This window comes from Heterodontus francisci, chromosome 6, assembly GCF_036365525.1.
Source record: "Heterodontus francisci isolate sHetFra1 chromosome 6, sHetFra1.hap1, whole genome shotgun sequence".
In the NCBI taxonomy this organism is placed as follows: domain Eukaryota; kingdom Metazoa; phylum Chordata; class Chondrichthyes; order Heterodontiformes; family Heterodontidae; genus Heterodontus; species Heterodontus francisci.
The window spans coordinates 62,575,776-62,599,375 of record NC_090376.1 but is presented as its reverse complement, the minus strand read 5'-3'; the positions used below and the strand labels follow the sequence as shown (position 1 = coordinate 62,599,375).

The 23,600-nt window shown below is 44.2% G+C and overlaps 1 protein-coding gene across 6 annotated transcripts in view; it reads left to right on the top strand.

Moving 5' to 3' along the window:
* Positions 1–23,600, top strand: part of LOC137371343 (coiled-coil domain-containing protein 138-like) — a 144,062-nt gene that overhangs the window by 54,605 nt on the left and 65,857 nt on the right. For 5 of the 6 annotated variants that reach the window (XM_068033787.1, XM_068033790.1, XM_068033788.1 and 2 more), the window contains exons 5-7: positions 152–339; positions 3,868–4,026; positions 22,739–22,858. In XM_068033787.1, the coding sequence (XP_067889888.1) occupies positions 152–339; positions 3,868–4,026; positions 22,739–22,858 (467 nt within the window). The remainder of the gene's footprint in view (positions 1–151; positions 340–3,867; positions 4,027–22,738; positions 22,859–23,600) is intronic. The other variant, XM_068033789.1, reaches the window with a different exon arrangement.

The window sequence follows — 23,600 nt, the reverse complement described above, 5'->3', positions numbered from 1 at the left end:
TCTTTGATGATGTGACCTTGTGAAATTAGAGTAAGTCATTATACTCTAGTATTTATATGTTAAAAAATAGGTTTAATTTTGTCACTAATAATTTTTACAAAAATTCGTTCCGTGCTTGGCTAACAGTTTATGACTTTGTTCTTGTCTTCAGATGTTACATTGCCTTCCAACCTAGCTGCCACCGATTTCACATCAGCTACAGTACCTTATACAGATGACAGCATTACAGAATCAAAGAAGAATGGTTGCTTTTCAGAATCTTGGGGTGATCCCTGCCTTTTGCCAGCTGAAACAATGCAAATTTATAATGAGTTAGCATGCATACGGCACCACTTACAGGTAGGCATGCAGTGTGCTATGAGTATGACGTAATTATGATTGTCAAAACTAGTATTCTGCTGGTCAATTACCTTTAAACAAATGCATAATTCTAAACATATCTTGATTAGCCAACTTGCATGTGGATGTAAATTGTGGTGATTGCAATTCTGTTCGAGGAAAGCATGTGAAGTACAAAACCAGGAAAGAATCTAGTCATATTATACCAAAGCAGCTCACACCGCATCTCTCAAAATTGACTGTTGGCTCTCTGTTTTAATTATGTTCTTTTGGGATATCTATATACAAAATTCCAGCTGTTCTTGGACTCACATAATGACTATTAGAGCAGTAAGTCAGTTTATAGTTTTGAGAAATAACTTCAATAAAAACTGTATGATAAATTCAAATAAATTTTCAATTACATTTTTAAATATTAGCTTTTCTTTTACAAAGCAGTATAAGCTGAGAGACAGATGGAGTACAGTATTTTTCCTCATCCTGATTTGAGTTACTTCCTCTTTTCTCAAACTAAAGGACAGAGGCTTAATTTGAATGCTTCTCAGGTAAACAGAAAAACTCTGATCAGCAGCACCTCTATTGGAAAATGTAAACAATATAATTAGTGATGGTTAAGTGAAAGAAACAGACAAAGAAGCATCCAGGAAATGCTAAATTCAATATTTGTGAAGATCTCTGTGAAACTTAGAAACTTGTGTGTTATCAGGTTGTTTACCTGCCACAACCTCCACCTCCCCAACCCGCACCCCCCCCCCCCCCCCCCCCCAACCCCAACCAAAAGCCTTTACTGACTGACCCCAGGAATTCATCAGTGAACCAAATCCTATATTCCATCCCTCCAGTCTACCAAACCCCAGATTATTTCTTCAAAGTGTGCTAGACCACAGGATCTCTCTTCATTTTGCCAAACCCCAGCTACCTCCCACAGTGCAGCCAAACTCTGACCTCACACATCAGTTCTGCCAAACCCCAAGATCATTCTCCAGTGCTACCAAATCTTAGAATTGACCTCAGTCAGCTAAACCTACCTACTTCCCAATACAGTTAAATGCGAATTGCCTACCTCCAAATGATAAATATTCAACACTATTTTTCTATGTATCCTTATCTTTAAAATTGTAAGAGTTAAAAATTAAATACACATATGTAAAGAAATGTATATGAAGTGAGGGGTACTCGTACAGTTTCATAAAACAATAGACAACATTGCAGAATTTGATCCTCAAATAATTAAAAGAGGCTAATGTATTGTTAGCCTTTATAACTAAAGGGCTAGAATATAGAGGGGGGGGGAGAATATTTTTCTACAGCTATGCAAAGCCCCAGTTGGACCAAATCTTGATTACTGTGTACAGTTATTGCAACTTAGAAAGAATATATTGACCTTGGGAGGAATGCAACACAGATTCAACAGAATGTTGCCAGGGATCCATGGATTAAATTATGAGTACTGGTACCATAAACTAGACAAATATTCCCTGGGATATCGAACGTTAAAGGGTGATTTGATTGAGGTTTTTGGATTTTGAAGGGTATTGATTAAATAGATAGTGAGAAACATTTTCCGCTGGTGGAGTCTAGATAAAGGAGATATAATCTTAAAATCAGAGCCATTCAGAAGTTAGGAAATATGTCTACACGTGAAGGATGATAGAAGTGTGGAACACTCTCCCACAAAAAGCAGTATGTCTTAGCTCAATTAATAATTTTAAGTGCGAGATCGATAGATTTTCGCTAGCCAAGAGTATAAAGAGATATGGAGCCAAGGTGGGTGGATGGAGTTAGGATGCAGATCAGCCACAATTTCATTGAATGCGGGAACATGCTCAAGTGGCTGAATGGCCTACTTCTGTTCCTGTGTTGCTTCTTTGAGTCCTTAAGCCATCAGGTTACTGGTCTGAAAGAATAACTCAAATTAGAATGAGGATTGGCACTGTCTGCCATATCTTTCTCTCACTCACATACTTCCCAAAGTGAAAATTGCTCTTATTTAAAAGTTTAATAGAAATATTAATCATCAAACTTGTATGCCATTTTATTATGTTAAAGGCATTATAAAAGTGGTGTTGAGTTTTTTTGTGGAGGAGTAGAGCATTTACCTGCTCGATCAGGGTTGTCCAACGTATGGTCCACGGGCCAGAATCCGGCCCGTCGAAGGTTTCCATCTGGCTCGCTAATCTGCCTGTGGCTCGGCTCTGATTGACGCCTCCCCTATACGTCAAGTGGAGATGGAACCTGTGTCTGATGGGCAGGGGACCCCTGTCTGTGATTGTTCACTCCCTGTGACTGACCGGTGCTGATTGGTGGAATGCAGCACAGGCATCCTAGGATCGCCCGCCCCTGCTGCTTTTGCACAATTCAGTAAATGTCCAGTAACCTGCACACTGAGCAGGTTTCCGCCTTCACTCATCCCAACTTAAATAAAATAGGCATTGGTAATTATCTAGCTGTGGGAATGGGGAACACTGAGCAGGGAGCGGGGAATGCTGAGCGGGGAGCTGGGAACGGGTAGCGGGGAGTGGGGAGCAGGGGACATGGGAGGGGAGATTTGGGGGGAGACAGAGAGAGTTGGGGGAGAGAGAGAGACGGGGGGGGGAGAGGGAGGGGTAGAGTGGAGAGAGAGAGAGGTGGTGGGGGGGAGCGTAGAGAAGCGTGGCGAGAGGGGTGTAGAGATGCGGGGTCGAGGAGAAGGGCAGAGAGGGGATGGAGAGTGAATGTGAGGGGGGGGGGGGAGAGAGAGAGAGAGAGATAGAATCACAGAGTCACTTGTTTACAGCACAGAAGTAGGCCATTTGGCCCATCGAGTCCATGCCAGCTCTCCACGAAGCTATGCAGTCAGTCCCACTCCCTAGCTTGAACGCCTTGGCCCTGCAAGTCGATTTCACTCAGGTGGCCATCCAACCTCCTCTTGAAGTCATTGATCGTCTCTGCTTCCACCACCCTTGTGGGCAGTGAGTTCCAGGTCATTACCACCTGCTGCATAAAAAAAAGTGCTTCCTCATATTCCCCTGCATCTTTTGCCCAAAACTTTCAATCTGTATCTCCTAGTCCTAGAGCAGGGAGAGGGGGAGGTGGGGGTAAAGAGAGACAGAGACATACACACACACAGCATGGGGAGAGGGGAGAGAGAGATCAAGGTCTCTCCTGACGGATGGAAATCTATCCAGAATACTCTGCATCGCTGCATTAAGTGCGCGGGCAGAGATTCACTACTTATGAAAGCAAAAACAATGTCAGGTATGTCACTAAGTCAGTTTTCAATATCATGACGAGAAAGTAAGTCAATAAGTTAGGCTTCTCATTTAAAGCTTCTTTACAAAAATACACATTTGTTGTTCTTCTGATAGGATAAATTTGTGTTGCCTTTATCTTTCTGAAATTTGCTCATGTAGGACAAAAATTGTAATGTGCCCCCCCCACGTAATAAGGTTGGACAACCCTGTGCTATATTGTTTTAAGGTATAAAATATACTGATTCCATGTATATATCTAATAAGTAACTGCCCTGATTTTTATGTTGTAATGCAGAGAGAAAGTGTTGCGCTCCAGGACTACCGACATCAGGTGCAGTTACATGAACAACGCCTAGCAAACAGACAGGCTTTGCTCTTCAAACATCAAGATGCATTAACAAAGTTAAGAGGAGTAGAGGAAGAGGTTCACGCTAAGTTTCAGATTATGAAGGAGGTATAGTTAACTACAGCAGGTTACTCACTACACTACTTTTGATAGTTTACATTTCATTTTTCCTGGTTATCATCTGCTGTTACTTGTCAGAAACTGTCCAACTGATTATTTGTATTAATAACTTGGATGGTAATCCCAGTGGTATTTTCCTTTTCAGTGAGACAAGCTTTAATTTATTATGAACATATTTTCTAGAAAAACATTCATATATATTTCTCCTGTTTCTTTTCATGTGATCAGAAATGCCTCAGATCCTTAGACTTTTTTCCTGTACATTGTTCATCCCATCATCCTCCCCTCCCTTTACTCAAGAATGAAAATGTGTCAGCAGTATCAAAATTAATGTTAGAGACTCTTTGATACTTGGGTTAGCATATTATCCTGTTGTAAAGTACTTCTGTACCCTTTCTGCTTACTTTAAAATAATGGAGATGCAAAATGTCACACTCAGTCCATCTATACAGAGTTCTGAACAGATGGTCTATGGGCCATTACTGAAACAATAAGAACCTTTTGGGGCATTAGGTGAGTTTAGTAATCATACTTTCTCGTGAAAACTAGCCAAGAAAGTTCAAAAATTCTATTTTTATTTCAGATTTAGAGAGCATTCTGGGAAAGACCTGAAATTTTTAAGAAAACATAACAGCATTGCACAGCCTCAAAGGAGTAAAAGCAATCTCTCATCTATATCTTATAAAGTAAGCATGGTGCCTTTCTGAAGCATTGTAAGATTAATCTCTATGGAACAGATCATAACACACTTTAACACCACACATCCTTTTTTCAAAAACAAACCAGGCAGGTTTCCCTGATATGGCTACACACTTATTCAGTGAGCAGTTGAGGCAGAATATCTTAAATTTGGTCCCAGATCAGTTTGTAAGTTAGTTGATCTCAGCCACATTAGTGGTAAGGACTCTAATTAACTTCAAGACTCCTGCATTGTGGAGGAAAAAGTGTTATCCAGGATCTCTACTGGCATGTTGTATGAACACTGGATAAGAATAGGCTTAGGCTTTTTTCTTTTGGTCAATTGGGAACCTGCCTTTCTGGAAACCCATCACCATGTTTAATAGCTAATTCACATGGTTGAGTTTTCTTTTTGCCTCATATGGAGTGCACATTCTGGGGTGAACCAGCAGTGGCCCCGTAAATGGATGCCTTTCCCATTTGTCACGTGGGCGACTGCCCCACCGTGGTCACGCAGCGGGTGGCTATTTTGTATAATGGAGGCACAGGGACCCCCCCCTCCAATCACATTACGGGGCAGGAGACGAGATGCCAAATACAGTGGTATATCACTCCGGAGCAGGTGTTGGTGCCATATTTAAAGCCCTACCAGCCCTGTTTGCATTGCTTCCTTGCATTCATTTGCTACTAGCTGCTCAAAACTGTGACCCATTTTGCAGAGACTCTGGATCTCCAATCCCCCCAAAGGTGGACCTCGCAGGATGGGCGAGCCAATTCACAGGGTGGCCCCACGTTTAGTGATGCCTCCTTCCAAATTCTGCTCCAGGCTGCAAATGAAAGGCAGGAGGTTCTGTTCCCCAGTGATGGCAAGAAGAGGTCCTCTCGCCTGACCAACCAAGCAAGCCTGGATGGAGATAGCTGAGGAGGTCAGTAGCTGTGGTGTCACCCTCACCACCCACCCCCCCCCCCCAACCCCAGAACTGGGTACAGTGCTGCAAGAGGGTTAACGACCTCCTACAGTCTGTCAGGGTGAGTGTTCCGTACCTTTCGTGATAGCAAGTGGCTACGCAGGAGGAAGTGGGACATGCAGAGGGTGGCACTACAACAGCGATGGCAGAGGAGGTTAGGCATCACTTCATCCTGACCAATGCGTGGCTGCAACTCGGCCACAGACCACTTTCTTTCACACCTTACCCCTCCTTTATTCCCGAGAGCGGACAGCAGCGTGAGCTATATGTGAAAGCCCAGTAGCGGACAAGGGGCTGACACTAACCGAACTGATGTTGATCTCTCTGTGAAGTTTGACTATCTCCATCTATCCTCATGCATGACAAGAGGGCCTAAAACAGGAGGGAGATAGCCTGAACAGGCAGAGGCATACCAGATCATCGGCCCCTCAGCACAGCCGAGGAAGAGGTGTTAGAATTGGCAGGTACCACAGGGTAGTCAAGTCATATCTGATGGAGAGACTGGAGCTTCCGCGCAAGAGTGTGAGGATTGGCTTCCATCAACATACAGATCTCTTCTGGAGACCCATATCACATATGGTTGGTATACCAAGATCTGCACAGCCTAACCCACACATGATTTTGTTCTCTCTTGCAGGTCGGCATCTGCAGGAGACCCAACTGGAAGGGGGATAGCCATCCACCTCTGAGGAGGAGGAGCACTCAGAGGATGCACCGTCCACCAGTGTAGATAAATTTATCTTTTTGGGTTTCCACTCAGCTGTAGAATCAGGGTCACAAGCTGCTTAGAGCACCGCACACGCGCCCGAGCATCTAGCTGAGGCTGAGACAGCCGAGGTCACTGATGGTCGAAGGACTGTGGGTGACCAGGCCCATGCTGAGCCCCAGGCTGATGACGAGTCTCTGGTGTCAACAGTACAGGGAATTCTGGAGTTGCAGAGATGTAAACAACATCTGGCAGAGATGCCAGAGGCCGAACGTAGCCGTGAGCAGACGATGGAGGAGTCCATCCATGCCATGAGTGCTGCCATGTCTCAGGCATGTGACCACATGGCTTCATTGAGAGTTTGGCAACCCTCAAGATCCCACAGATGCGCACAGACATCCATCACCTTGGCCATGAGCTTGAAGCAGCAGTGGCAAGGAGAGAGAAGGACAAGGCGCCTGGGATCTTCTCCAGCTACTCGTCCTTCTCTGGTGAGCAGGGAGAGACAAGTGAACCTTGAAAGGGAGGAGGAGAGACTGACCTCCACATCTGGGGGCTCGCCTCAGGGTGCTCTGAGTATGGAAGCGGCTCCTGAGCCCCTCCGCCAGTGAGCCCAGCTCCAGCAGCCATGACGTCTGAGGAGAGTCCTGCACCAGTGCAGGAAACCCTTAGGCAGCCAGGGCCTTCCAGGCCTCGGGCCATCAGAGGACAGCTGCCGAAGTCATCCCAAGGCCAAGGGGCTGCCTGATCAGCAGCCTGCCTCCATTCCAGCTGCTAGCACCAGGTTCACACCTCATGGAAGCACTCGCAAACGTATAAAGCACCTAGACACTCTTGGGGGTTCACGGGTGTTTGATAACTGACATGTGTTGCTTCATATAAAGTTAATTTGTTCAAGTCATTAACGTTCATTCTGCAAGAGTGATTATTGGATCATGCCTTAATTGTGAGCTGCTGACCTCCCCCTTCCCCCTAGTGGAATGCCAATTAAGCACAGCCCTCATTTAAGTCATAGAGTTACACAGCGCAGAAACAGGCCCTTCGGCCCATCGTGTCCATGCCGGCCATCAAACACCTAACCATTCTAATCCCATTTTCCAGCACTTGGCCCATAGCCTTGTATACTATGGCTTTTCAAGCGCTCATCTAAATACTTCTTAAATACTGTGTGGGTTCCTACCTCTACCACCTCATCATGCAGTGTGTTCCAGATTCCAACCACCCTCTGGGTGAAACATTTTTTCCTCAAATCCCCTCTGAACCTCCTGCCCCTTACCTTAAATCTATGCCCCTTGGTTATTGAACCCTCCTCTAAGGGAAAAAGTTTCTTCCTATCTGCCCTACCCTCATAATTTTGTGTACTTCAATCATATATCCTCTCAGCCGTCTCTGCTCTAAGGAAAACAACCCTAGCCTTTTCAGTCTCTCTTCATAGCTGAAATGCTCTAGCCCAGGCAACATCCTGGTGAATCTCCTCTGCACCCTCTCCACTGCAATCACATCCTTCCTATAATATGGTGACCAGAACTGCACACAGTACTCCAGCTGTGGCCTAACTAACGTTTTATACAGCTCCATCATAACCTGCCTGCTCTTATGCTCTGTGCCCTGGCTAATAAAGGCAAGTATCCCATATGCCTTCCTAACCACCTTATCTACCTGTGCTGCTGCCTTCTGTGATTTATGGACAAGTACACCAAGGTCCCTCTGTACTTCCTATGGTCCTACCATCCATTGTATATTCCCTTGCCTTGTTAGTCCTCCCAAAATGCAACACCTCACACTTCAAGCTTCAAGTTGAGGGGTGATAGATATCGGACAGATGTGAGAGGTAGTTTCTTTACTCAGAGAGTAGTAAGGGCGTGGAACGCCCTGCCTGCAGCAGTAGTAGATTCGCCAACTTTAAGGGCATTTAAGTGGACATTGGATAGACACATGGATGAAAATGGAATAGTGTAGGTCAGATGGTTTCACAGGTCGGCGCAACATCGAGGGCCGAAGGGCCTGTACTGCGCTGTAATGTTCTAAATTCTCAGGATTAAGTTCCATTTGCCACTGCTCCACCCATCTTACCAGCCCATCTATATCATCCTGTAATCTAAGGCTTTTCTCCTCACTATTTACAATACCACCAATTTTTCTGTCATCTGCGAACTTACTTATCATACCTCCTGTATTCACGTCTAAATCATTAATGTGACTACAAACAGCAAGGGTCCCAGCACCAATCCCTGCGGTACTACACTGGTCACAGGCTTCCATTCGCAAAAACAACCCTTGACCATCACCCTCTGCCTCCTGCCACTAAGCTAATTTTGGATCCAATTTACCAAATTTTCCTGGATCCCATGGGCTCTTACCTTCTTAACAATCTCCCATGTGGGACCTTATCAAAAGCCTTACTGAAATCCATGTAGACTACATCAACTGCATTACCCTCATCTACACATTTAGTCACCGTCTCGAAAAATTCAATCAAGTTAGTTAGACATGATCTCCCCTTGACAAAGCAATGCTGACTATCCCTGATCAATCCCTGCCTCTCCAAGTGGAGATTATTCCTGTCCCTCAGAATTCTTTCCAATAGTTTCCCTACCACTGATGTTAGACTCACCGGCCTGTAATTACCTCGTTTATCCCTGCTACCCTTTTTGAATAATGGTGCCACATTTGCTGTCCTCCAGTCCTCTAGTACCTCTCCTGTGGCCAGAGAGGATTTGAAAATTTATGTCAGAGCCCATGCTATGTCCTCCCTTGCCTCACATAACAGCCTGGGATACATCTCATCTGGGCCTGTGGATTTATCCACTTTTAAACCCGCTAAAACAGCTAATACTTCCTTTCAATGCTAATATGTTCCAGTATATCTCAATCCTCCTCCCTGATTTCTACACCTACATAGTCCTTTTCCATCGATCACACAGATGAAAAGTAATCATTTAAAACCTCACCTATGTCCTCCGGCTCCACACGCAGATTGCCACTTTGGTCCGTAATGGGCTGTACTCTTTCCCTGGTTATCCTTTTGCCCTTAATATACTTATAAAACGCCTTAGGATTTTCCTTTATCTAGCCCGCCAGTGTTTTTTCATGTCCCCTCTTTGCTCTCCTAATTACTTTTTTAAGTACCCGCCTACAATTTCTATACTCCTCTAGGGCCTCCGCTGTTTTCAGCACTCTGAATCTGAATATGATCTCGCATGGGCACCAGCACGTGTTTCTGCTGGGTGCTAGGCCAGGAACGCAGATGGAAAGGAGGCGACAGACTGCATGCATTGAGGTGAGTCTTTATTGGTTTCTCTGTGAGTGGACATCAGGGTGGCTGAATTTATGAGATTGTCTCTTGCTTCCTTGGCACTTTGTTCAATCCACCTGGTCTCCGGTGCAAGGGTTTCAACATCCAGTGCTGCTTGCTCCTCTCCCTCCTCTGTGTCGTCTTCATTGGTGGAGGAGTGTCGCTCAGGCATCTCATCATCCTGCAAGGCCTCCCCGCACCCTCCCTCCACCCTCCCCACAGTGGTCGATTGTGGAGAACGCAGCAGGCCACCATGATACGCGAGGTCCTCGCAGGGACATACTGCAGGACTCCACCGGATTGATCTAAGCAGTGGAATCTCATCTTCAGCAGTCCTGCTCGATGGTCACATGGGTGGAGACGTGGAAATTGTTGTATCTGTCCTTCGCTGCATTGTGAGGGTCCCTCACAGGTATGAGTAGCCAAGTCTTCAATGGGTAACCCTTGTCCCTGAAAATCCATCCCTGAAGGCAAGCGGGGAACCTGGGACTATTGAAGTGTGTAAGCATTGTGGCTGCCTCCCAGGAAGTGGGCACACACCTGCAGAAACGTTTTCGGTGGTCACAGACGAGTTGAACGTTAATGGAATGAAAGCTCTTCCTGTTGTTAAAGGTAGCTGGCAGCTCTGTGGGAGCCTTGATAGCCACATGTGTGCAATCTACCACACCTTGCACCCAAGGAAATCCAGCAATGGCCCCGAATCCAATGGCCTTCTTGGCCTGACATGATTGGTCCAGTAGCGCACATAGTCACCAGCCCACTTGAACAGGGCATTGGTGACCTCCTTAATGCAGTGGTGGGCTGCTGCCTGTAAGACCCCACACACGTCCCCAGTGGATCCTTGGAATGATCCAGACGTGTAAAAGTTTAGTGCCACTGTGATCTTTAGAGCCGCTGGCATAGGGTGACCCCTAAATCCCATGGGTCGCAACTCTTCCTGCAACAGGGCACATAAATTGACGTCAGCCTCCCTGGAGAGGCGCAGTCTTTGCTGACAATGCCACTCGGACATTTGGAGGTAGCTGATTTGAGTCCGGTACGCTCTCTGGCACAGGTGGGCTCTTCTTAGCATGGTCGACTGCTGCTTCTCTCGTTGTGGAGCTTCACGGGCTCGTGCAGCTGCCTCTTCGACCTCCCTCCGTCAGAGGCGTGCATCATGCCACAGGGGTCCAAAAAGACAGGGTGTATGAGACCCATGCAAGGTAACCAGTAATTCTACAGAGCGCTGTTGATGCAGACGACCCTGCCCTGGCAACTGAGGGTTTGCTACTTTTCCTGGCAGAATCCCTGATGGCCTTCAGTGCCCACCCTTGCTGTGTTGGCAACCACACATCTCACCCAACAGTTTGTTCACTATTTACAGCCCCCCCAAACCGAAGTCCCATCACCTAGCAGAGCCCCCGAGACCCCAATAACCCCTTGCAGAACCCCAGAGACCCTGATTTTCCCCCTCCCTTTGCAAAGCTCCCAAGACCTCGACTACGCCCCCTGCAGAGTGCACAGCATTACAAGTCCAAAAATGGCCTCCACATCCACCTGTTCCCCTATGCAGTGCTAGTCATGGCTCCCTCCCTGTTGCAGCACTGAAGCCTCGCCTCAGTGCTGCCAAATTTTAACGGCCGTGAACACAAAGGCACGTGAATGCCGCCCGCCGTCCCCTTAATCCCAAGCTCCCCATTGAATCATGATGGATTAGATGCAAATGCATTAATATTAACTGCTCAGCAATTTAAAGTTCTCGTCATGCCCGATAACGTGTCGGGTTCGGGTCAGGTCGCTCTCCCGGGTCCGGCATTCAGGCTGGGCTTGGGTAGGGCCGGGTTGGACGCAGTGGCAGCCAGGATGTCAAGGCGGGAAACACTCCGCACTAGTCTGCAGTGAGCGATTTCATCCATGGTAGAGCACAACCTCTTCAATAAAATTGATTATATTCCGGTGGTCGGGTCTGATCGGGCGTGGGAAAAAAGGAAAGGACCGGGTCAGGCTTGGGTCGGATGTGGTTCTGTTGGGCTCGGGTCGGGTTTCATTTGCAGACCCGAGCAGGCCTTTACCAGAGTGTTGATGCTGTCTTAATGCTTTCCCGCCACTGACTAAATCTGGAACCGAGGTCAGTGCGCCAGATTTCCGGATGACACGATTCTCCATCCCCCATGTCACCATTCCCGCTTCAATTGGCCACACAAAACACTGCCCTCTGTCCTCATAAAGAGACACCTGGGTGCAGTTTTCAAAATGCCAAGGCTGTGATTCTGTGATGACATATCCTCTAATTCTCTAATTTTAAAACTGCTAAAATCAGAACTCGGTGACACTTTGTTTTCAGCCCCTCTCCATTTTATATTGATAAATTGTCTTGTAATGTAAAAGAAATTGTAATAAAAATACAGAATGCTTGTATTTACACAACTCATGTCTTATTTAAACCACTTGGATTCTCACATATCTATTAATGTCATTTGTAAACCACCTTTTTAAAGCAGTACACCGGAACGATGACAAATCATATTTGTGAATCTTCCCCCATTATATATTGTGTTTTCCTGAATTATGTGGTCTGCCACTGAGACAAACAGATTTGAAGGGTCCCAGTATCAATCCTGGTCAATGCTGAGGCATTACGAGTGCATTGTTGACCTCCGTATCCCTGGTTTAAAAAAACTGCATCCAAACCTGGTAGAAATTAGCTTTATAACGGTGGAAAACCAGCGCAATTAGAGATGAGGAAACATTTCATACTACATTTAGCTCAGAAATGCTGCTGATGTCAAAACTGTGATTTTTACTTGGAAGTACAGCAAGTTAAATTAGGCAGCTCTGCTGCCCTCACTGGCAGAAAGAATGATCTTGAAGTTTTTTTTTTCCATCCACCAGCTGCAGGCGAGTTGATGGATGCTGCCAGTAGCCTAGATTACCCTTGTTGGAGTGGTTTGAACCTGTTTGTACAGATAAAGAATGCACTGCTACAGGGAAGCAAGGGAGTGATAGTGTAGCGGTAATGTTGCTGCATTAGTAATCCAGAAGCCTCGACTGGTGCTCCAGTGGCACGAGTTCAAATCTCTCCACGGCAACTGGTGGATTTAAAATTCAATTAATTAATAAATTTGAAATAAAAGGTGTAATGGTGACCATTAAACTACTGATTGTCATAAAAGCCCATTTGGTTCACTAATATCCTTTTGGGAAGGAGATCTGCTGACCTCATCCGGTCTGGCCTCCATGTGCAATGTGGTTGACTCTTAGCTGCCATCTGAAATGGCCTAGCAAGCCACTCAGTTGTATCAAACCGCTACAGAAAAGTCAAAGAACAATAAAACCGGACGGACCACCCGACATCGACCCAGAAATGACAAAACGCACCTTGCCCAGTCGACCCTGCAAAGTCCTCCTCACTAATGTCTGGGGAATTGTGCCAAAATTGGGAGAGCTGTCCCACAGACTACTCAAGCAAGCCTGACATAGTCATACTCCCTGAATCATACCTTAGCCAATGTCCCAGACTCCTCAGGGTCGCTGACCCGAAACGTTAACTCTGCTTCTCTTTCCACAGATGCTGCCAGACCTGCTGAGTGATTCCAGCATTTCTTGTTTTTGTTTCCTCCATCACTATCCCTGGGTATGTTCTGCCCCACCAGCAGAGGTGGCAGCACAGTGGTATATAGTCGGACGGGAGTGGTCCTAGGAGTCCTCAATATTGACTCCGGATCCCATGAAGTCTTATGGAATCAGGTCAAACGTGGGCAAGAAAACCTACCACCCTCCTTTAGCTGATGAATCAGTGTATGTTGAACACCACTTGAAAGAAGCACTGGGGGTACAAGGACACAAAATGTACTCTGGGTGGAGGACTTCAATGTCCATCACCAAGTGTGGCTCGATAGCACTACTACTGACTGAGCTGGCTGAGCCCTGAAGAGCATATCTGCCAGACTGGATCTGTGGCAGGTGGTGAGAGAACCAATAAGGGAAAAAAAAACTTAACCTTGCCCTGACCAATCTACCTGTCGCAGATGCATCTGTCCATGAGGAATTGGTAGGTGTGACCACCGCACAGTCCTCGTGGAGCCAAAGTCCTGACTTCACACTGAGGATGCCCTTCATCGTGTTGTGTGGCACCAAGAGCTGCAGGCGAGTTGATGGATGCTGCCAGTAGTCGAGATTACCCTTGTTGGGGTAATTGGATTGGAGAATTTTTTTCACCCCGAGGTTGGTGGGGATCTGGAACTCACTGCTTGAAAGGGTGGTAGAGACTGAAACCCTTATCGCATTTAAAAAGTACTTGGATATGCACCTGAAGAGCCATAACCTACAAGGCTACAGACTAAGAGCTGGAAAATGGATTCAGGCTCGATAGCTATTTTTGGCCAACATGGACACAATGGGCCGAATGGCCTCCTTCTGTGCTGTATATTTCTATTCTTCCTCTTAAATAGTACCACTATGCTAAATGGGATAGATTCAGAACAGATCTGGCAGCTCAAAACTGGGCACTGTGGGCCATCAGCATCAGCAGCAGCAGAATTGTATTCAACCACAATCTAATCTTGTCCCCACATATCCCTCACTCTACCACTACTATCAAGCCAGAGGATCAACCCTGGTTCAATGAGGATTGCAGGAGAGCATGCCAGGAGCAGCACCAGGCATACCTAAAAATGAGGTGCCAAACTGATGAAGCTATAACGCAGGTTCACTTGCATGCTAAACGGTGGAAGTGGCATGTAATGGACAGAGCAAAGCCATCCCACAACCAATGAATCAAGTCAAAGCTCTGCAGTCCTACCACATAGAGTTGTGAATGGTGGTGGACAATTAAACAACTAACAGGAGGAGGGGGCTCCAAAACATCATCATTCTTAATGATGGGGGAGCCCAGCATATCAGTGCAAAAGACAAGGCTGAAACATTTGCAACCAACTTCAGGCAGAAGTGTCAAGTTGATGATCCATTTCGGCCTCCTCCTGAGGTCCCCAGCATCACAGATGCCAGTCTTCAGCCAATTCGATTCACTCCATGTGATATCAAGGAACAGCTAAAGGCACTGGATACAGCAAAGGCCCTGACGACATCCCGGCTGTAGTACTGAAGACTTGTGCTCCAGAACTAGCCACGCCTCGAGCCAAGCTGTTCCAGTACAGCTAACACACTGACATCTACCCATCCAGCTGACAATATGGAAAATTGCCCACAAGCTCTACCACATAGAAGGACAAGGGCAGCAGACGCATGGGAGCACCACCCACTGCAAGTTCCCCTTCAAGCCGTCCTGACCTAGAAATATATCGCAGTTCCTTCACTGTTACTGTGCCAAAAACCTGGAGCTCCCTTCCTAACAGCACTGTGGATGTACCAACAGTACATGGACTGCAGCGGTTTAAGAAGGTGGCTCACCATCAGACTTGTTCCCAGGATGGTGGAACTGTCCTATGAAGAGTGATTGGGGAAACTGGGCCTGTATTCTCTCGAGTTTCGAAGAATGAGAGGTAATCTCATTGAAACCTACAAAATACTTAAAGGGATAGACAGGGTATATGCAGGTAAGATGTTTCCCCTGGTTGGGGAGTCTAGAACCAGGGGACACAATTTCAAAACAAGGGGGAAGCCACTTAGGACAGAGATGAGGAGAAATTTCTTTACTCAGAGGATTGTGAATCTTTGGAATTCTCTACCTCAGGGCTGGGGAAGCTCAGTGATTGAGTATGTTTAAAGCAAAGATCAGCAGATTTCTAAATACAAATGACATAAAGGGATTTGAGGATAGTGTGGGGAAAAAAAGGCTTTGAAGTGGATGATCAGCCATGAACGTATTGAATGGCAGAGTAGACTCGATGGGCTGAATGGCCTACTCCTGCTCCAATGTTCCCATGTTCTTGTGTTCTCAAGGGCAATTAGGGATGGTTAACAAATGCCGGCCTCGCTAACGACACTCTCATCCCATGAACAAATTAAAAAAAAAAAAAAATCAAAGTCATGATTTGAAGTTTTAAGCAACTGCACAGGTAAATTCTGTGATTTAGCATTCTCTGGTAGATGCTCTGCAATGAAATAGATTCCCAGAACTGTTTCTATTTGATACTGAGCCACATCATTGAATAATAGAAGCTTACAGCAACAGAAGGTGGCCATTTAGAGTATACTGTCTTTCCATATTAGACCTTCCAAAATGCGTCCCTTCACACTTCGCTACATTGAATTCCATCTGCCATGCTTCTGCCCATTTTACCATCCTATCTATGTCATCCTGAAGCCTATAACTATCCTCATTACCATCTACTACTTTGCGAAGTTTCATATTACCTGTAAGCTTTATAATGTTGCTCCCTATTCCTGACTGCAGCCCATTTATAAAAATTGCGAAGAGTAATGGACTGTTGGGGAATACCACTGCAAACCACCACCCAGTCTGGAAAGCATCCACCCACCACCACCTTTTGCTTCTTGTCACTGAACCAATTTTGTATCCATGCTGCCACTTTCCCTTAATTCCATCTGCTTCCATCTTCTTAATAAGCCTCCTGTGTGGCACTTTGTTGAGTGCCTTCTGAAAGTTCATATGTACAATATCTACTGCATGACCTTGGTCACTCTTCCCTGTTACTGCAAAGAATTCAATTAAGTTAGTCAGACATGATTTGCCTTTAACAAATCCATGTTGGATCTCCTTGATTAACCCATGGCTTTCCAAATGAAAGTTTATTTTGTCCCTGATAATGGTTTCCAATAACTTGCCCACCACTGATGTTAGGTTGACTGACCTGTAGTTTCCTGGTTTATCCTTCTCTCCTTTCTTGGATAGTCATAATATTAGCAACCTCCAGTGTTCCAGCACTACCCCTGTATCAATGTGGATTGAGGAGATATTTCATAACTCTCAACAAAGATATATTCCATTGAGGAAGAAAGACTCTACTAGAAGGTTGCACCATCCATGGCTAACTAAGGAAGTTAAATGTGGTATCAAATTGAAAGAAAAAGTGTACAATGCTGCGAAGATTAGTGATAGGTGAGAAGATTGAGAAAATTTTAGAAACCAGCAAAGGATGACTGAAAAAAAAAGGAGAAATTGGAGTACGAGATAACACTAACAAGAAATATAAAAACAGACAGTAAAAGCTTCTACAAATATATAAAAAGGCAAAGAGTAGCTCAAGTGAGCATCGGTCCCTTAGAGGGTGAGACTGGGAAATTGATAATAGGATACGAGGAAATGACAGAGGCTTTGAAAAATTTTTTCGTATCTGTGTCTTCGCAGTAGAAGACACAAAAAGCATCCCAAGAATGGCAGAAAATCTGGAGGCAAAAGGGAGGGAGGAACTTAAAACATTCACTATCATTAGAGAAAAAGTAATGGGAATACTTAATGGGACTAAAGGCTGACAAGTTCCCTGGACATGATGGCCTGCATCCGAGGGTCTTAAAGGAGGTGGCTGCAGAGATAGTGGATGCATTGGTTGTAATCTTCCAAAATTCCCCATATTTTGCAAAAATGCAAATGTGACACCTCTGTCCAAGAAAACAGGGAGACAGAAAACAGGAAACTATAGGTCAGTTGGCCTAACGTTTGTTGTTGGGAAAATGCTAGAATCCATTATCAAACAGATAGTATCAGGACTTCTAGAAAATAACAATACAATCAGGCAGAATCAACGTGGTTTTGTGGAAGAGAAATTGTGTTTGAAAATTTATTAGAGTTCTTTGAGGATGTAGCAAGCAGGGTAGATAAAGGGGAACTAGTAGATGTAGTGTATTTGGATTTCCAAAAGGCATTTGATAAGGTGCCACATAAAATGTTACGACACAAGATAAGAGCTCATGGTGTTGGGGGTCACCTTAGTTTTGGTCACCTTATTTAAGAAGAGACATACTTGCATTGGTAGCAGTTCAGGGAAGGTTCACTAGGTGATGAGAGGTTTGTGTTATGAGGAAAGGTTGGGGCTATACTCATTGGAGTTTAGAAGATTGAGAGGTGATCTTATTCAAATGTATATGATTCTAAGGGAGCTTTACCATGTAACCGCCTTTAACAGTCCACCTCTTTTAGGTCCCTTCTTAATTCATGGAAATTAGCTCTTCCCCAGTTTAGCATTTTTACCTTGGATATTTTCTGGTCTCTTTCCATAGTTACTTTAAACCAAATTATTTTGTGGCCATTGTTATTTAGATGATCTCTGACTGTAACGCACTCCACTTGCCCTATTTCATTTCCCAGAACCAGACTGTTTCTTGGACTGGAGACATATTGATTGAGAGAGATTCCTGTAAACATATCAGAAATTCCTCTCTCTCCCTACTCTTAGCACTATGTTTTTCCTGGTCTATAGTACCAGTTAGTTAAAGTCTCCTAATATTATCACTCTCTTTTTGTTACACATTTTTGAAATTTGTTGGTCTATCTCCTCAGTTTTTGCAGCTCCATATAATGCCCTGGGGACACGGGTTCAAATCCCACCATGGCAGCTGTTGGAATTTAAATTCAATTAATTAATAAAGTCAATTAACTAATAAAAATCTGGAATTTGAAGCTGGTCTCAGTAATGGTGGCATGAAACTATCATCGATTGTCATAAAAACCCATCTGGTTCACTAATGTCCTTGAGGGAAGGAAATCTGTCCTCCTTACCTGGTCTGGCCTACATGTGACTCCAGACCCACAGCAATGTGGTTGACTCTTAACTGCCCTCTGAAATGGCCTGGCAGGCCACTCAGTTATCAAGGGCAATTAGGGATGGGCAACAAATGCTGGCTTTGCCAGCAATGCCTACATCCCATGATAAAAATTTTAATTTTTTTTTAATAAAAAAAAACTCCCAACAATGTAATAGTTCCCCCACTGTCCATCAATTCAAGCCGAATTGATTCAGTCCTAGAACCATCTAGTATATACTTTCAATTTAGAACTGTAACATCATCCTGAATCAGTACTGCAGTGCCCCTTCCTCTTTTTCCTTCACTGTCATTCCTGAATATTTGGTAACCAGGGATATTAAGAGCCTATTCCTGGTGTTGTTTGAGCCACATCGCTGTTAATATAACCACATCATATTCCCATGTAGCAATATGTGCCTGCATCTCGCTAACTTTATTAATTACACTGCAGACATTGACGTACATTCAATTTAATACCTGCTTCATGGCTTTTGCTATTTTTTCAATCAGTTCCCTGCAATTATTGAGATATTTCTCATTTTACTGCTGTTCATATCTGTCTGTTGTCTGATCTCATTTCTACTCCTTTCTGGTTCCCCTTCCCTTGCCAAATTAGTTTAAACCCTCCCCAACAGTACCAGTTAACCTATCATACAGAGATATTGGGATAAATGACAAGAAGCTTGGTGAAAGAGGTAGGTTATAAGGAGCATCGTAAAAGAGGGAGAGGTAGAAGGGCAGAGAGGTTTAGATAGGGAATTCCAGAATTTAGGGCCTAGACAGTTGCAAGCACTGCTGCCAATGGTGGAGCAAATAAAATGGAATGCACAAGAGACCTGAATTCGAGGAGCACAGAGATCTTGGAGCATTGTGGGGCTGAAGGAGGTTACAGAGCTAGGGAGGGGAATGGCCATGGAGGGATTTGAAAACAAGGATGAGAATTTTAAAATTGAGGCATTTGCCGACCGGGATACTATATAGGTCAGTGAGCAAAGGGGTGATGGGTGAACAGGACTTAGTGTGAGTTAGGATATGGGCAGCAGAGTTTTGGATGAACTTAAGTGTATGGAGTGTGGAATATGGAAGCTTGCCCAGCAGCTGGTCGGAATAGTCAAACCCAAAGGTAACAAAGGCTTGGATGAGCGTTTTACTGCAGATGAGCTGAGTTGGAGCGGAGTTGGGTAATGTTATGGAGGTGGAAGTAGACATTCTTATTGAGGGCACATATGTGTGGTCGGAAGCTCTTGTTACAATTGAGGCGGGAGAAGTACACTCTTTATTCTAGTCCCACTTCTCCACAGGTCCACAACATATATTTAAATGTTCCCACTTACCAATACGGTCAACCGTATACTCTACTCTTCCCAGAATAAAACACCCCAACCAGGTTTCTTTAATAAACAACAAAATTATCAATTTATTATAGACAAGTCTTAAACAATAATGAAGTAAAACATACACACACAAATTGAAATATTAAAGCCCCTTATTTATCTTAGCCCCTCATACACATGCACATACGCACACCGGTTAACCGAGAAAAATAAAAGGGATTTGTGTTTATAGTGCTGTTACAAAGGAAACAAAAGGCGGCACAGTGGCGTAGTGGTTAGCACCGCAGCCTCACAGCTCCAGTGACCCGGGTTAAATTCTGGGTACTGCCTGTGCGGAGTTTGCAAGTTCTCCCTGTGTCTGCGTGGGTTTCCTCCGGGTGCTCCGGTTTCCTCCCACATGCCAAAGACTTGCAGGTTGATAGGTAAATTGGCCATTATAAATTGCCCCGAGTATAGGTAAGTGGTAGGGAAATATAGGGACAGGTGGGGATGTGGTAGGAATATGGAATTAGTGTAGGATTAGTATAAATGGGTGGTTGATGGTCGGTGGGCCGAAGGGCCTGTTTCAGTGCTGTATCTCTAAATAAAATAAATTAAAAAAAGAAAAAAAAAACACTTGGGCAGAATGCTTGTCCTTGGTTTTGGTTTGGCGTCCCAAATGCATATGTCACTGGGATCTTCCTGGAACAGTTCCTTCTAGGCGATATTGGAGATCAGTTTGGCTAGGGTTTCTAAGAAATGTCACTCCAGATGTGCCAGATAGGTCTTACAGCAGAAATGCGGCAACAAGGTTTCAGTTCCCACACATTCGATATGCAGAGTTTCTTCAAATATGCAGGGTTTCTTCAAATACAGTTGGAAATAGGAAACTGACACACTGTATGCAGGATTTCTTGTCGAGAGAGAGAGAGAGCTGGGTTGTCTTCGTTTGGCAGACAAAAACCAACTGTCTGTTGTAACAGTTCAAACTGGAACTAAAAACTGTCCAGAAGTCAAGCCTGCTGACCTGCATAAATCTTGACCTGTAACTTCTTTGTAAACATCTCCCCAAGTCAAAGATGACCCCTGCTGGGTGATTATCCAGACAGGTGCCTTCCAGTAAAACTTGTTTACAAGCCAAATCCAGGAACCTTCTTTTGACTTTAAAAAAAACACACAAAGTTCAGCGGCTCTTCAAGATTCCAGATGAATTAATGTCCATAACTCAACTATAAGTCCTGAAAACATATTTTACAAATAAAAAGAGAAGTAATCTCGTAACACTTTTCCGGTTGAAATATGACACCAAGTTTGCAAATGGGCTGGTTGAGCCTCAAACAGTTGCCAGGGAGAGGGACAGTGTTGGTGCATGGGAGTGGAGTTTATGGTGGGGACTGAAGGCAATGTCTTCGCTCTTTCCAGTATTTAGTTGGGGGAAATTTCTGCTCATCCAGTCTGACAATTTAGAGACATAAATTGTATAATATAGGCAACTTTAAAAAGCTAGTTCAAAAAGAAACGTTCTTAGAAGATACTTAGCAAGATAGGCCTTTGGCTCCCTATAACCAACTACAAATCTCATTATTGGTGCAGAAAACCTAGCAAGCCAGCTCTAAAACTGCAACCGCTACACAGTTTGCCAGTTTTTTTAACTTGCATGATGGAGAATGTATTGTCCTAGAATTGCATTGTGGTGATCAGCAGTGATAATAGAAATTATTACCCCCCTGGCATCTTCACGATTATTGTTTAGCCCATCATTTCTGTGACTTCTCATCTCAAATTCCATCTGTTATATAGTCTGGACGCGGTGCTCCAATGTATTGTGTCACGTATTAGCATGAGGAACATCTATAGTATGTCTTTTTATTTCAGTCTGGGACTGCATCTTTTGAACTGTTTGATACATTGATTTCCTTCTCCCCATCTCTTTCACCCCAATCCCCAAGAATATGGGCAACCAATTTGGCTAGAAGTACAATAAAGCAGAATCTGGCTGAAAAGTGCATGATATAAGTGCAAGTTCGTTCTTACAATCACATTTTTCCTTTCTGCTGTAGTCGTTCACATGATACTAACTGGAGGTTAAAAATCCTGAATTGAATCCTGGTTGAAAATTGGGCAGGGACCTGTTAATTTCAGGTCATGTTTCCTTTTGGATGCGCCAATTTTCTTGGGGGAGGGGCAAGCATGTGCTTTCTGCATCCAATTCCACCCCCACCCTCAGCCCCCTTTGCACCTAATGTTAAAGGCAGAGGCAAAACTGATGTGGTCTGTTGGAATTCCCTCCATTTCTGCATCAGATGCTGCCTGCGTACTATACCTAAATGAACTCGGCATACAGTTCTGCCAAGTGATGGAATTGGAACACGCTACATTTAAAAAGGTTGGTTTCCTCACAGCAAAGTGATATCAGCCTTGCACTAAAAGAACCAGGTTTTGTTGACTATTTCCCTGTTCGATTTGTTGACACTCCTCCCCGGTTACTTCCTCCGCCAGTGTGTGGCCCAGATGTACTGCAATTGGAATGGCCTTCCCCCACTGCTTTAATTAAATGCCCCAATTATGAAAATCTAGAGGAGATTGGGTCCTGGGGCCAGTGGGTTCAAGCCCTGCTCCATCATGGTTATGGCAGTGGAGTAGCAATGCAGACTTTCGGGTCGAATTTATTTTCTTATTCCTTTTTCTTCTCAGCCATGTTGTGCTCTGATTTAGATATCAAAAACAATAAATTGAATCTTAACAGAATACTAAGGAAATAGTTTTGGGAAAGCACAAATTATGGAAAGTGACAATTTGGAATTGCTCATATGTGTCTAAATTGAAAAGATAAGCATCATGCCATCTAGTATTGTTGAATATGATTGTATTTGGAAAGTTACACAGTGAATAATGAGACTCAGTGGGGCAGGTGTTCCCATTGCCAGTAGGGGTAAAACTGGAATTGTGAATTGGTCGTCTGTCAAAACTGCCCAACTTTCATTTTCATTGAAATTGGTGGAAATTAGATGACATCTGCAATGGGGGCTGATCCACAATGCCAATTTTACACCTGGGTGGCAAATTGAAAATCTCCCCCCTTTTTTGTTTTCCACAGCAACATGCTGCAGAAGTCAGTCAACTCACAAATGCCTTAAAGGAGAAGATAAAAGAAAACAAGAGACTTAAATCCTCCTTTGGCGCATTAAAGGAATTAAATGACTCCTTGAAAAAACAGGCAAGAACTATTTTGTAAAGCTAATATTACCATAACCTGGTTGTGTCTCAACTGATACAGTTGTCGAGGGTAACTCGCCTCAGGTCATTGAATATAGTAACTGTTTCCTGAGCATGGAAACCTTTAGTGTGTACTACAGGTACAATCAAGTTAGATAGATCCTTCACAAGTCAGAACAACATGTGAATGAAGTGTTTTCAATTTCCTTTAATCTTAATTGTTTCTCCCTTCCCTTGGGCGTTGCACTGTTAAAAAAAATATATAAAATGAGGGGAAAAAGCATGCACATCTGTGTGGAACCATATCTTCTTTGAAGTTGCAATATCACATGGAAGTTGATTTACTTTTTTTCCCTATTTGACATCTTTGTGATACCATGTAAAAAGAACAAATATTGTGGAATGGAACAAAAACAAAATTACTTGCTGATCAAGGAAGTTTGTATTTATGTACCTTCCTGGCTAGTTGCTCAGACTGGATCAAATTATACAAAAATTAAGTGTACAGAGCTGATTTTCAAACCCATATACAATCCATCAGCAAAACCATTTACTCTCACTTTTGCTGCATCATCAACCTACAATCCTACCTTGCTCTCCACTGTTGTTGAACACTCATCCACTTGCATCAGTGCTAGACTCCAACCTTCCAGCGCCCTCCTTACCAGACTGCTAATCTTCATCCACCACAAATTCCAAATTGACCAAAGCTGCACTGTCTGCAACTTGTCCTGCAATAAATT